Source organism: Aphis gossypii, chromosome 3 (assembly GCF_020184175.1).
Source record: "Aphis gossypii isolate Hap1 chromosome 3, ASM2018417v2, whole genome shotgun sequence".
NCBI classification, from domain to species: domain Eukaryota; kingdom Metazoa; phylum Arthropoda; class Insecta; order Hemiptera; family Aphididae; genus Aphis; species Aphis gossypii.
Window position 1 is genome coordinate 11,436,763 of NC_065532.1, and position 15,546 is coordinate 11,452,308.

Below are 15,546 nucleotides of genomic sequence, written 5' to 3' on the forward strand. Positions count from 1 at the left end.
TATTTTAAAAATTTAATAGAACCAAAAGTACGTCGGTTTAATCCACTCAGACGTCTGCGTCAAATATTCAAACGTAAAGCTCATAGTCCTGAGCCCCATGAAGTTAAATCATGTGACAATATTGTAGAACCACCTAGTTTGGATACGTCTAGAAGTCGTTCGACTAGTCAGCTGATTGACGAGCCATTTACCAGGAGGCGGTATGTACAAAGAATGAAGTTCTTTATTTATCTTTTACGCTCCGGGGCAACGTTTTAATGAAGTTTTTAAATTAATTATAGAAGCTTACACTCCACTATACTAAGTGTTAGCCATGACAGTGTATTCAACCCTGAACAACATTCTGGTCAATCCGATTCTGAATCTGCTGTATCCGTGCCACGGTTAGGTTTTCCTCAAGCCAATATACAGGTAATTAAAAATTCCATTTTTGGTTTTATATAAAATTAATAATACACCTTAAAAATATATGCTTTCATTACTATATTATATGTATTTTAGAATATTATATTTGTATTATTTAGAAAATTTTCTCATTGTTTTCAATGCCTGTTAACATTCATTAGTATTGTTCGTTTCAATTTTTTAAATGGTCCAAAAGACAATAGCTAATTTCCGTTTAATTTGCCAAACACTTGTTTTCTGATATTTTTTAAACAAATCATATACTTCCATGCAACGTTCGTTCAATGAATTATGTATATTTATATAAAATTTTAAGTCGTTAGAATGATGTAGTGTGTTGCTATTCAGATTTACTGTCTAACGTAATATACAGAAACAGAAACTCTCAATTTGTTCGTATCGTCAAAACTCTTGAACGCATAAGTTTCTTTAAAGATTTCTTTAAAAAAATATGGCTCAAGTAAGTAAATCATTTTATAGATCATTCAGATGTTTTATTGTTAAAATTGTTAAAATACAATTCTAGTCGAAAACACTTCTTTTCTGAATTCATTCTGAAACTATAATAATATCATATTTATTAGTTTGCGTGCAGTTTACATTTTCTCTCGATTAAAACTAGATAAGCGAGGTTGATGCGCGCGCTAGTGCATTAACGACCTATTATATTTAGTATGTGTACCAGACACTACAATGGCCCGAAGCATTTCGAATAGGGAGAATTGCAGGAACCCAGCTGACCGTGACCTTTAATCAACACTGTATAGCAAACCACCATGTGTAACGCCCTGCTGTTATACCTTCTGTATCTGATGATATTATACTGCTATTACACACTTAATAGTTGATTCTAAATATTATTTATCTTTTTAAACTTATGTACACCATACTTTACGTAGAACTATGCAATTATGTATACTATTACTACGGTAATCGAAGCTCATTTAAATGGAAGTTTCAATCATTACGAATAATAACTTATATACTTAAAAATCAAAAAAATCGTTACCTAATTAATTTATGTAAATCTTTAATATTTAACTGTAATTATAAATTATAATATTTTTGTGTTATTATATTACTGAACCCAAAATATATTATAAAATATAAACAAGTGTTGGCCAGTTCCTTTTAAAATTATCAAAAAATTAATAATTAATTTTTTACATTTCACACATCCAATTATCTACGCTGAGGTTATACTAAAGTGCACAATTGTGAATAGTGCTCAAAACTGATATAGGTATCTGAAATGTGATGGTGTGAATCTAGTTTACAGAACTGAAAATATTATGTATGCATGAATTATGTTTATTTGTTTATAAAATTATAAATCTGTTTTTAGTTAATAAATTATGTTAAATTTTTTAATTTTTCGTACTAAAATTATTTAAACTTAAATAAAGGCTGAACTACTAGAAGCGGTAAGAAGGCGAAGAAAAATTCAAGATGACGATGATAGTTTCGACAATGAAGATTTAGGACTCCCACGAAGTCCATCAATGCATTCTCCTACTATTGCCACTGGCAACGATCTCCGATTGAGCAAAGTAAGATTATATAGCTTAAACGTCTTTTTATTAAACCTATTCTAATAACTAATTATTTAAAAAAACGTATTAATAGGAGCTGATAACTAAATCTTCACATAGTACATGCAGTGATGGATCACTTCTTAGCATGGGCAGTTCCGAAATGGATGAAGTATGACAAATATATATTAATAATAATAACTTAATTTCAAAAATCGCAGATGATATTTTTTATAAATGTTAAGTATTGCAGTACCCTACCCTTATGAGCTAAAATTGTGCTGGAAGAGCGGTTAACCTAACCTAATCAGTTTATTTTTAATTTTGATAATATAAAATATTAATATTAATTAATTTAAAAAAAAAACTATAAAATCGTGTTATACACTTATAAAATAAGCAAGCAAAATAAAAATTAAAAAAGTATGTATCAGGTACATATATATTATATTCAATTACGCAATATACCATTTATATAGTATTTAGGTAAGCATATTGTGCGGGCCGGGTGCGTATAATTATAATACGCGCGCCCGGTCACCGAAATACTTCGTACCACACACACCGACCGACCTGTGTAAAATGTGTGTATATATGTATAGCACTCAACAGAAAGTGGACAGGTTCGCCGAGCAAGATCTGAGAGTGCTAGTGTGCGGTGGTGTGTGTATGTGTGTATATTTGTATGCGTGTGTAACAACTAATAGCTAAGAACAAAGAGGTAAATGATAAAAATATGGTAATTCAAAATAAATGGTAACGCAGTAGAAATTTTTGTAAAAGGTTATAGTATAATAAATAATAATTATGATAATAATTTACGGCCCTTTTGGCCCAACAGGTAAAAATATGTATAGTATAATAATAATATTTGCCGGTTCGGCACAACCAAAATAACGATGATAATTTATTAATGCGACCAATATTCAATAATAAAACTATAGGTAAAAATATAAATAATAATAATAAATAAATAAAAACTCACAATTTGTGGAGCATTGCTGGCCAGCCGCTACCTAAAGACACCTATATAATAATTGCACACAAAGAACAAAAATATAAATAACAAACATAAAAAAAATAATAAAATTGCGGCGATTAGCGCCAATAAAATAAAATAGAATATTAATGCGGCGATTCGCGCCGTAAATATAATAATATAATAAAACAATAAGATTGTGACAATTAGTGCCAATAAAATAAAATATAATATAATAGACCGTGGCGATTCGCGCCTGCGATATAATAATGAACAAATGGTTTAATGGTAGCGATTTGCGCACACGAAACCGTACGTGTAGTATAACAAAAATGTGGCGATTCGCGCCCACAAATTGCAACTTTGCAAACAAAATAACCCGTCGATTAGCGCACGTGACAAAAAAGTGCGTTATGGCATGAAACGCTGGAGAAGAACGACTAACATAATTAAAATAATACACGGCCGCCGCGGACCGACGGAAGACATAAAAATGCGGCTGATTGCGCTTAATCTTACTATTATATACTATATAATTCACAAATACAAATTTAAACAATAATATAAATGACATTAAAATGCGCGTGCGTGTGTGTGTGATCGGTCGGCAGCGGGATGTATAATATAATATAATAATGACGCGATAATAATAATAATATAGGGACGTCTTGGCGGCGACATTCTCCCCCCGTTGAAAATTATGAAGTTTCAACTTCTTGTTCCAGTGGGAGCCGACATAGCTTAGCGACAGGCCTTTGCATTTCAACTCCGGTAATAGTACGTAACGTCACTACACGAACGATACCATCGCCTCCTGGGTGCACCTTGACTATTCTTCCCAACTTCCATCTTGTCGGTGGAGTGCAATCTTCCTTTATTATTACCACGTCATTTATTGCCATTCCCCTTTTTGAGGTCAACCATCTTCCCCTGACTTGAAGCTGTGGTAAGTACTCGCTATACCATCGTCTCCAAAATATTTGCATTAGACCTTGTACAAATTTCCAACGTTTTAAGCGCGCTACTTCGGTTTGTGGTATCTCGGGTTCCGCTGGTAACAACAAGGTACCGCCTACTAGGAAGTGGGCGGGTGTCAGGGCATTGGGCTCACTTGGATCAGTATTCAATGGAGTCATAGGTCGAGAGTTGACGCACGCTTCAATTTGGCATAATAGCGTTTGTAGCTCTTCAAGATTGAGCCGTGTATCCTTGATGACGCGAACTAAATGAGTTTTTACACTCTTTACGGCGCTCTCCCATAAGCCACCGAAATGAGGGGCTGATGGTGGGTTGAAGTGCCATTCTACCCCTTCCCGGGCCATGAGATCTTCAGTGCCTTCCACGTAACTGGACAACTCCTTTTGCGCACCTACGAAGTTAGTTCCGTTGTCACTATATATCTTCCTACATTTCCCTCGTCTGGACATAAAGCGTCGCAATGATGCCATGAATGCGTCGCTTGTGAGTCCAACTACTGCCTCTAGGTGAATCGCTCTGGTTGTGAAACATACAAATACTGCTATCCAAGTTTTTATTGCTGTTACTCTACGTATGCCACTTCGGATCAGCAAGGGTCCTGCGAAATCAACGCCTGTTGTTGTGAACGGTCTTGAAAATTGCACGCGATTCTTCGGCAAAGGTGCCATCACTGGGTTCTCGAATCGTGGCCTTGAGCGAATACAGGTGACGCAGCGAGATGCTACAGATCGTGCCATTACTCTACCTCGTAGTGGCCAATAACGTTGTCGGACAGCGGCCAAAAGAGCTTGGGGTCCACAATGGTGCAATGCTCTATGTTGATCTTCGAAGATTAATCTTGTTACTTTATGCTTTGAGGGTAATACTATTGGATGCTTTTGAGTCTCAGCAATATCAGAATTTTCAAGTCGCCCTCCAACCAAAATTATTCCATCTTCACTAATAAACGGGCACAAGGTTCTGAGAACGCTTCCTTTCCGAACTGACCTTCCTGCTAGGAGATTCGTAAGGTCTATTCCAAACTCGTCGGCTTGCGCTCCCTTTATTAATCTAAGTTCTGCTAAGCGGAGATTTGTTACTGTAAGGTACCGTGGTAACGTGCTTCCTGTTTTCTTGGCTCGCCTGAACTCTATGAATTTTCCTAACCAAGCGATTGCACGAACAAGCTTGATCCAATCTGAATATAAGGGCAGCAAATCACTGGTTATGCTGGTCGTTATTAGCGCAAGACGAATTGGTCTTATCTCAGGCAGGTCTTCTTCTTTGACTATTGATTCAGCTTCATTTTTCCAATTGTGTTCCTCTGTTGTGAGCCAACTAGGTCCATTCCACCACTTAGTGCAATGTAATATTTCTGTCGGCTTTAATCCCCTTGATGCCACATCAGCTGGATTATCCTCGCTCCTAATGTGGTGCCATTGTTTAACGTTGGTACAATCTAGTATTTGATTGATTCGGTTAGCTACAAACGTTTTTAACCGTGTATTTTGACTATTTAGCCACCCTAATACTATTGATGAGTCTGTCCACAGTTGGAATGTATGTAGTTCAACAGACCATGACTCAGCGACCTTGTTTGCTAATTCCACTAGCAGCAAGGCGCCACTTAACTCTAGTCGAGGTATGGTCCATTCCTTCAGCGGTGACACTCTTGTCTTTGCACAAAGAAGCTGTGAACTCCACTTTCCTTGATTATCTCTCGTCCTGATATAGATGCAAGCTCCATATGCCTCCTGGGAGGCGTCGCAGAACCCATGTATTTCGGGAGGATGCTTTGACAACGGTTTCACCTTCCTTGGGATAGATAAACATTTAAGATCCTGTAAGTCACTAATGAATGATTTCCACCTTCCTAGAATGTCAGAAGAAAGTTCCGTGTCCCAATCTATTTTCATCGACCATATTTGCTGCAAAAACATTTTTCCTCTTAATAAGACAGGGCATAAGAATCCAAGTGGGTCAAAGACACGATTCAAATCAGATAATAGTGACCTCTTTGTGCATTTGTTCAACGACGGATCTATGGAGATGTTGAAGTGAAACTGATCTACTAATGGTTTCCAACCTAAACCCAGAGACTTCACAGTACTTCCATCTTTAATCTCTAGGGTAAAGAGCGGGTCGTCCTCAACCTTGTCTATCTTATCTAATACCCTCACAGAATTTGAACACCATTTTCGCAATTTGAGTTTGGCGGAGTTCAAAATATCACTTATCTCTTGTTGCGACTTCAAACATTCCTCTTCGGTGTCAGCTCCTGTCATGAGGTCATCCATGTAAAAGTCTCTTCCAATTATTTGAGCTGTATCAGGGTAGGATTCTTTCACATTTTCCGCTAAGGTTACTAGGCACTGAGTTGCGAGAAATGATGCCGATGTTGTCCCATAAGTTACGGTGGTGAGTCGGAACGTGCGCAGCGGGCCACTGGGGTTTGCCCTCCACACTATTCGCTGGAGATCCCAATCTGTTTTAGCAACTGCTACCTGTCTAAACATTTTTTCGATGTCTGATGTTAGCACGTATTGATGCTTCCTGAATCTTGCTAATATGGAGAAGACATCCTCCTGTACATTTGGTCCACACATCAAAACATCATTGAGCGTAACACCAGTCGAACTCCTTGCAGAAGCATCGAATACAACGCGGACCTTAGTGGTTAGGCTCGACTCCTTAATCACTGCATGGTGAGGTAGGTAAAATGATCGCTTAGGTATTTGATCTTCATCAATTACCTCTTCCATGTGCCCAAGAGCAAGGTATTCCTCCATAAATCTAGTGTATTCCCCTTTAAGCTTCTCATCTCGCATTAGCCTCCTTTCTACACTTAAAAAACGGGTGGTTGCGATTTTCAGCGTATCACCGAGCTCTTCGACTAAGGGCTTCAATGGCAATCTTACGATAAACCGGCCGTCCGTTTCCCTCTTTGTGTTCTCCTTGAAATGTTCAACGGTCTGCTTCTCTTCCGACAACTTGAGATTGGTTTTTGAATGCCGTCCGTATAGATTATCTTCTTTGTCCTTCAACGCTCTCCAATCTTCTTCTAACAACTGTCCCATCGATGCAACGCCCGGGAGAGAAATTACACCAATTTCACCTGTCACTATCCAGCCGAATTTGCTACCTTGCAGGCACAGTGAATCCACTCCCAAATGAACTCGTTCCGGGTCCAAAAGATCGAAGAACGAGCCTCCCCCAATAAGCAAGTCTACTGACCCTGCCTCGAAAAACATCGGATCCGCCAAGCCCTTTACTAGTTCTTCTGGTATATTCCAACCATGCGCTGGGGAGGCTACTGCGGGTAGTGTGTCCACGATTACCGGCAATATATAACAAGATAGATTTAAGCTGAAATTTGTCACTCTTGACTTGAGTTGCACTTCCACACAGGAACTTGACTGCACGTGACTTGATCCAATACCGTTTATTGGCAGAATTGAACACCTTGTCGGCAGTTGCAACTTGTTGTACAGACTCTTGGATATGAAATTTACCTGAGACCCACTATCCAATATAGTCCGACATTGACGGTCATTACCAAATTTATCAGCTGCTAGTACAACCGCGGTTGACAGAAACACGTGACTGTTCTTGTAATTTACTAATAATGACACTTGATCTCCATCAGAACCCTTTTCGACGTTAAATGCGGCTTCGTTATCTTTTGGGTCAGTAACTGCAGACGTAACGTCTTGAACATGCCCTTCAAAGTGTAGCAGAGTATTATGAGCTCGTCTACATTTTATACAAGAATACTTAGACCGACATGTATCAGACATGTGATGTGGCGCCAGACAATTGAAACATAAACGCCTCCCACGCACATGATTAAATCGATCTGACACGGATAGTTCCTTAAATTTCAAGCAGGCATATAGCCTGTGTGATCCTTCACACAGGCTACACTTATCACGCTTCGATTCTGATGACGCCGCCAGTGCTATTCTTTTGCTAATGGTTCCTTGACTTGCCCTTTTCGATGAGTGGTTGGTTTCGTTTACCCTAATCGCTAGGGCTTCCGAGCTTTCAAAGGCGATGCTGCGGCTTGCCAAAAATTCCATCACTTCATTATATTTGGGTAACTCTGTATTCCTTTGTCGGAGTTGCCATTCATGACTGGATGCTCCGTCCATTCTTTCCACTAGAATAGTTACCAACCATGCGTCCCAATGTTTAATAGGCATGCTTAGCGCTTCTAATGCTGCTAAGTGCGCGGCGACATGTGATTGTAGCCTTGACAATTCTTGAGCAGTGGCAGACTGTACTCGAGGACTATTCATAATCTCCCGAATATGTGTTTGGATTACTAAACCTTTGTTGTCGTATCGCTGCTGAAGTTTTTGTATTGCTAATCCATAGTTGGCATCCGTCATTGGTAGAGACTTTATTAGGTCTAGTGCTTGTCCACTTAACGTTGATCGTAGGTAGTGGAATTTATGAGCTGGTGAATAGCTGTCTTGCTGGTGTACCATCACCTTGAAACTGTCGAAGAAAGCTTCCCATTCTTGAATATTCCCGTTGAATTTCGGTAAGTCGATCGGAGCTAGACGCGATCGAGGGTACGGCGCCGCTGAATCAAGCGAAGCATCATCACCTGATGCATTACGACGTTTATTTTTATTTATGATTTCTTGAATTAGAGAACGTGCAGCAAAATAATTATTTTCAAATTCTTCTCTTTCCCTTTCTTCTTCCGAAGGATCATCAGTGCTGAGCAATTCTATCTCTACTTGAATATCATCGAATTTTCTATTAATTTGTGGCAACTCTTCCTGCCTAAACTCTAGCAAGGATAGTGCTTCAACCTTTGGATCAAAATTTCCTATAAATTTTAGCGTTCGTGTAAGCGCAGCTTTCACAACACCTCGCTTACGTTTTAGATCCGATAATAGTTTCGATGTTTCTCCGTCTAAAACCATTGCTACCTTTATTGTAGCAATTTATAAGACAGTTAATACCAGTCTAACTCCAAATATGATGTATCTTATAATTAAAAATGCACGCTAAAATAAAATACAACGTAAGCACGAGCTAATACAATAAAGGCTCAAAGTTAGAAAGTTGCATCGAATTTACGTATGATTTAATGAGCCACGTATATTATAAAATTGCGATATCAATGATAACAATAATAATAAATAATCGCGATACCGTCGTATGATATCACGTCGAGGTCACCAAATGTGCGGGCCGGGTGCGTATAATTATAATACGCGCGCCCGGTCACCGAAATACTTCGTACCACACACACCGACCGACCTGTGTAAAATGTGTGTATATATGTATAGCACTCAACAGAAAGTGGACAGGTTCGCCGAGCAAGATCTGAGAGTGCTAGTGTGCGGTGGTGTGTGTATGTGTGTATATTGTATGCGTGTGTAACAACTAATAGCTAAGAACAAAGAGGTAAATGATAAAAATATGGTAATTCAAAATAAATGGTAACGCAGTAGAAATTTTTGTAAAAGGTTATAGTATAATAATAATAATTATGATAATAATTTACGGCCCTTTTGGCCCAACAGGTAAAAATATGTATAGTATAATAATAATATTTGCCGGTTCGGCACAACCAAAATAACGATGATAATTTATTAATGCGACCAATATTCAATAATAAAACTATAGGTAAAAATATAAATAATAATAATAAATAAATAAAAACTCACAATTTGTGGAGCATTGCTGGCCAGCCGCTACCTAAAGACACCTATATAATAATTGCACACAAAGAACAAAAATATAAATAACAAACATAAAAAAAATAATAAAATTGCGGCGATTAGCGCCAATAAAATAAAATAGAATATTAATGCGGCGATTCGCGCCGTAAATATAATAATATAATAAAACAATAAGATTGTGACAATTAGTGCCAATAAAATAAAATATAATATAATAGACCGTGGCGATTCGCGCCTGCGATATAATAATGAACAAATGGTTTAATGGTAGCGATTTGCGCACACGAAACCGTACGTGTAGTATAACAAAAATGTGGCGATTCGCGCCCACAAATTGCAACTTTGCAAACAAAATAAACCCGTCGATTAGCGCACGTGACAAAAAAGTGCGTTATGGCATGAAACGCTGGAGAAGAACGACTAACATAATTAAAATAATACACGGCCGCCGCGGACCGACGGAAGACATAAAAATGCGGCTGATTGCGCTTAATCTTACTATTATATACTATATAATTCACAAATACAAATTTAAACAATAATATAAATGACATTAAAATGCGCGTGCGTGTGTGTGTGATCGGTCGGCAGCGGGATGTATAATATAATATAATAATGACGCGATAATAATAATAATATAGGGACGTCTTGGCGGCGACACATATAATGTTTAATAAAGTTATGAATTGAAAAAATAAACAAATCAAAACGCTAAAGACGTACACCACAGTTGGTACATACTATACATTTAAATACAAAATACATGATTAAAGTAGAATAAAGATCAATTCAATTTTGAAAATATTTAAGTATACTAATTTTTAATTTCATATTTTAATTTTAAAACGAATTTGAGGGAGAGGAAGATCGAAGAAGAGATATATAAACAAAATAGAGAATGATACAAAAATGATTCATGTAACTGAAAAAGAGATGAGGAGCAGAATCCTATAGAAGTATAAGACAAAGGAATCCGACTTTACGTAGTTGAGATCAAAGATCTAAGTAAAATAAGATAAAAAAAAAACACTAGTTGTATAAATTGAAAAAATAAATTTTTAATTACTTTTAACTCATTTTAAAATAAAAATATGAAAAGAAAATTCTTTATTCGAACACGGTTTATTATATTATCTAACTTCTACAAGTTCGATATTAAGTAAATTTACTTTAATATTATTAATAAATTAACTTTAAGTACGTAGTAATGGAATCCAATACATACATTTGCCATGTTATGCATGTATTAGATAATAATAACACACATGGGTACGATATCCTCTTAACTATAATTTTATCAAATATGTCCTGAAGGTTATTTTTAAGTATTAAATAACTCCCGAGTAAGCTAAAATATTTAATTATACATATATATATATATCTTAGTATGCGATATAATATACCATGCAAAAAATATCACATATTTATGTTAATAAATTGTTTAAATTTGAATTCCTATTAACATAAAACATGTTAATAAAAAATAAAATGTAAATATGTACCTACTATAAACTCTACGTTTTTATTTTTATTGAATACAATTTTTTTTTTAAGGATTCTTTTGGACCTCACAATTCTCGACATTCGTCAAAAATATCGTTACATGACAAGCGCGCGTCTCAAACTCATTTAGACAGTTCGGGTAAATATCACGAGCATTATTTAATATATTTTATTGTAATATTGATTCATGTATAATATATATATATAATATTTGAAACTATGTATTATACTTTGTGCAGACGGTGACAATTCTACAAGTGTTCCTCTTAGTCACGATGTAGCTAAACACCGAATGGCGATAAGGCCCAAAAGAAAGCACGGCAACCCTCGCAGCAAAAAACCGGTAAGTGTGAATGACCTATAATTGCATTATTTTGAATTTTCATATTTATGTTAATATACCAACGACACGTTTAATGTTTTATATTCAGCTGGCTGTGACAAACGCTCTTCCCGCGACGCCCGAAGTGAACGAAGAGCACTCAGGCCGGTCAACGTCGCCCGAAACCAAACCTCAGACTGCCGACACAGCAGGTATATACAATTACGGTCAAAGCTATTCCGCTTATTATCCGAGCAAATTCAGTGCTAAACGGCCGTCGAAAAATAACGCTTTTGCTAAACCGAAACGTAAAATACCGAATCGACGGTGCCGCGCTTTTCGTTTGTGCGGCTGTCTCGGCCGTAGCCGTTCCGGCGCATATCGGGTACGAAACGACACGCTCCCGTATTTCGTGCGAAGTTCGTCCGTTCGCCCAGTCGGATTTAACAAGATTTCTCCTCCATTGTCGGTTCGTAAAAAACGACAATCGCTTCCACGACGACGACCACCACCACCACCACAACAACAACAACAACGACCACAACAAATCGATGTGACCCAAGGTAGAATTAGACTGAATTTGTACGCTTATCCGGAAGGGTATTTGGCGTTTCTGGAGAGTTACTTCGTGTGTACTAGTACGAGTAGTGATAGTAGTTGTGGAACGAGTAGTAGTAACGTCTGTGGTGAAGATGACGCCATGTCGAAGAGAAAAAGACTGTCGGCCATCAGCGAAGAGGACGTGTGTCCCCTGTGTGGGGGCTCCGTGGACTACGCGACGATGAAAACTGCAACGATCAGTCGGTGGAAAAACGCATTGCTAGTGCCGTTTTAAAATTTAATGTTATGCTTTAATTTATAGACAGATAAACTCGCGCGCGCGTTCTCGTTTGAGTCTAGGCAAGGGCATTTGCGACGATGATAATAATATAATAATAATAATAATAAATGACTACCGCTTTTTTCCTTCTCTCATCCGCTGTACCATCACCCAGATTTTTTTTTAGTTTTTTTTTTTTTTACTTTGCACTCACTATACTACAACACGTGTTTATCTATTTTTGTTTGCAGATGGCACCACCACCATCAGCACCGCCACCACCACCTCGAACACTAAAACCTCTACCACCGTCACCACCACCTCCACTGCCAACACCACCACATCCACCTCCACCACCGCCGCCACCGCCACGTCTACAGACGACACGGTCTTCACGACCGAGGTGCCGGTCTTCGCAGCGGTCACCGACACGACGACGACTCACGTCGCTGCCACCGCCTCGTCGGTCGGGTCTTGCGACTTGGACACGTCCGTGGACGAGATCTCCGTGGAGAACGTGCCGCGGCGCGAAGAAGGTTTTTTCCACCGCTTGCTGTCGCGCCGGAGCACCAAGAAAAAGGCCGCGGCCAAGTCGACGTCCGCCGAAGACGTGGACGTGGACCGGTTCCTGTTCGACGAGGCGACGGGCGCGAGGCCGCGGCAACGCGAAGAACCGCCGCCGGCCGGCCGCATGCAGCTGTCGTATCCTCCGGACTTGCCGCCCGACCACCGTCCTCAGCAGCAGCACCACCACCACCACCACCGCGTGCCGGCGCCGTCGGCGGTGGCCGAGGACGTTTTCGAGCCGGACACGTTCGCGCCGATCAAACACTCGTTCAGTCTCGGACAGCACTCGATGGCCACCACGGACGACGAAGCCACGTCCAGCGGCGACGGCGGGTCGTCGTCCGTCCAGAAGTCCTCGTCGTCGGACAGCGTGTCCAGCGCCGCGCTGGACGAGTCGGCCGATTCGACGGCGACGGCTGCTGCTGCGGCTGCGGTGTCGTCGACGGACGAACGGCATCGGAGTTACAGTTCGAGCGACTCGGAACACCTGGCCGGCGGCCAACACCAACAACACCTGCGACCGGTGCCCGCCCCGCGCCCGTCCAAACTGTACAACGGCGCGGGCGGTACCGCGGCCGACGTGGTGGTGAGGCGGAAGAAGCGCGACGACCACCAACAGCAACCCGAACTGCTGAAAGTGTTCGCCCGGCGGTCGCTGAAGTTGGGCAAGGACGGCGAACCCGAATTCCTGCTGTTGGCGGCCGCCGAGGTGGACGGCGGCGGCGACGGCGACGACAAGGCGGCGACGCCTTCAAACGGCGAGTGGCCGGCGGAACGTCAAGCGGTGGCGTCCGAGGACCGGGTGGTCGTGGTCGTGGTGGACGACGACGACGATAACCGTCAAGCCGTCGAGCACGTGATGGTGGACGTCAACGAGAACCAGACGGTCCAGGCGGCGGCGGCAGTCGAAGTCGTGCCCAGATTTAAGCGCATACAGCAGCGCCGCGAAGAGTGGGAAAAGCGACTGTTGCAGCAACAGCGGAACTGATGAGCGGCGATGCGGAAGGATCGGCAGTACTATAGATTCCTCTTCTTTTCTCTCTCGTCCTCTCTCCGCTTTCACCCTTTCCACCCTCTACATCTGTTATCACGATGATATATGAGTCACTTCCGCCCCAGGTGTGATCAACTGTTTTTTATTCGATCAATACGCGACGAGTCGAAAATCGCTGTTTTTATCATATATTATATTCCTTTTCTATACATACATAGAATGGTGCTAGATGATGGTTGTTAACTTTTTACCCCATTAGACTTTTGCGAGAGTCTATACATACATTATTAACTATAGGTTGTGACTTTCGTTATATATATATGTTCGTTAAACTCACGTACCTTTTACAAATGCAATATATATTTTGATAAAAAAAAAAAACTCGATAATAATAATTCAACAGATATTACCATTTTATAAATTTAAAGATATATAATAAATGTTCGTGTTATAAAAATATATATATTTTATTATATATCCATATATATATATATAGTAAGAGAGTATATAATATTACTGTAGTTATGTTGTTTTGGACAAATATTTTTTCGTCAGTTCGTAAAGTCCTATATATTTCAAAAAGTTATTTAGATAATATATATATATATATGTAGGTACTTATATTATATTTACATTTATTGTTGAGTCTATATAAAGCGATTGATGTTGTAGTAACGATGTTTGTTTTTTCGTTAATTTTTTTCATAACTGTTAATCTGTGATTTCAAAACGTTTAAGACATTTTTTTTTAATAATAATTTTAACTAACATTTATCTAAAATTTAATAATTGTTGTATTTACCTTGCCCAATTTGTTTTCGTTGTTAAAGTTCCTTCCTCTTCATAAATTTTACTAAACTGTCCATTATTTATTAAGTATTTAATGGTGATTTTTTTTTTTTATATTTAATGTTTACCTTTCGACAATATTATTAATACATAATGTACGCTCGTTGTATACGATACGTCGTCGCCGCGTTCTTGCCCCTCTTCACACCCGCGTCACGGATCCCGTCCGACAGTCATCCGCGCAAAAACGTCACTATATATTTTGGACCACGCATACCGATTACCAGGTCGTAAAAAACCATGTCGCGTACACGAATATTAGGTCCGGATGACGGCGGACGCGTTGAACCGTTTGGACGAAATTTCTCGTTTGGTATGGTAGCGTGTCGTGTTTCGAGTGTATTTTCACCGACAGGTTGTGTTATTTTTAACGTGTATAGACTTATCGACTTATTTTTGCACGATCCTATCACAGCGAGTACCTAAATTCGAAATAACATTTTTATTTTATTATTTTTTTTTTTAATCCAATCGACTGAAACTTAATGAACCGTGATCTCCATAGTATTTCGACGGTCGATCGACTATAGTATAATAATATACTATAAATAAATATATATATATACATATAGATTATTGGTTGGATTGAATGTAAACGATAACAAAAAAACATTAACCTCGTGTAATTTTTTGTTTTTTTTTTTTAATCAAAATACCTGTGAAAAAAACACCCTTTACGTACTAACAATATATACATAATAATATATATATATAACTATATCAAAAAAGAAAAAAACTACCTGACAATATTTCGGCCTATTATTATCATTTACTATTATCATTGTGTGATCATCATCACATTATTATTTTTATTATTATTTTTTTTTTCGACGCTTGTATACTTTTATTATTATTATTATTATTATTATTATATCATCATTGTATATTTATAAATATGTTGAATATTTATTTTTCG

General features: G+C 38.8%; 1 protein-coding gene across 1 annotated transcript in view; it reads left to right on the forward strand.

Annotated features, from left to right (window-relative positions):
- The window catches only part of LOC114120589 (serine-rich adhesin for platelets-like), a 32,111-nt gene extending 16,837 nt beyond the window's left edge, over nt 1–15,274 (forward strand). Inside the window, exons 3-10 of the mRNA XM_050204106.1 lie at nt 20–200; nt 282–411; nt 1,812–1,955; nt 2,032–2,109; nt 11,130–11,217; nt 11,318–11,421; nt 11,510–11,612; nt 12,472–15,274. Coding sequence (XP_050060063.1) covers nt 20–200; nt 282–411; nt 1,812–1,955; nt 2,032–2,109; nt 11,130–11,217; nt 11,318–11,421; nt 11,510–11,612; nt 12,472–13,775 — 2,132 coding nt within the window. The 3' untranslated portion in view covers nt 13,776–15,274. The remainder of the gene's footprint in view (nt 1–19; nt 201–281; nt 412–1,811; nt 1,956–2,031; nt 2,110–11,129; nt 11,218–11,317; nt 11,422–11,509; nt 11,613–12,471) is intronic.
- Nucleotides 15,275–15,546: the final 272 nt, after the last annotated feature.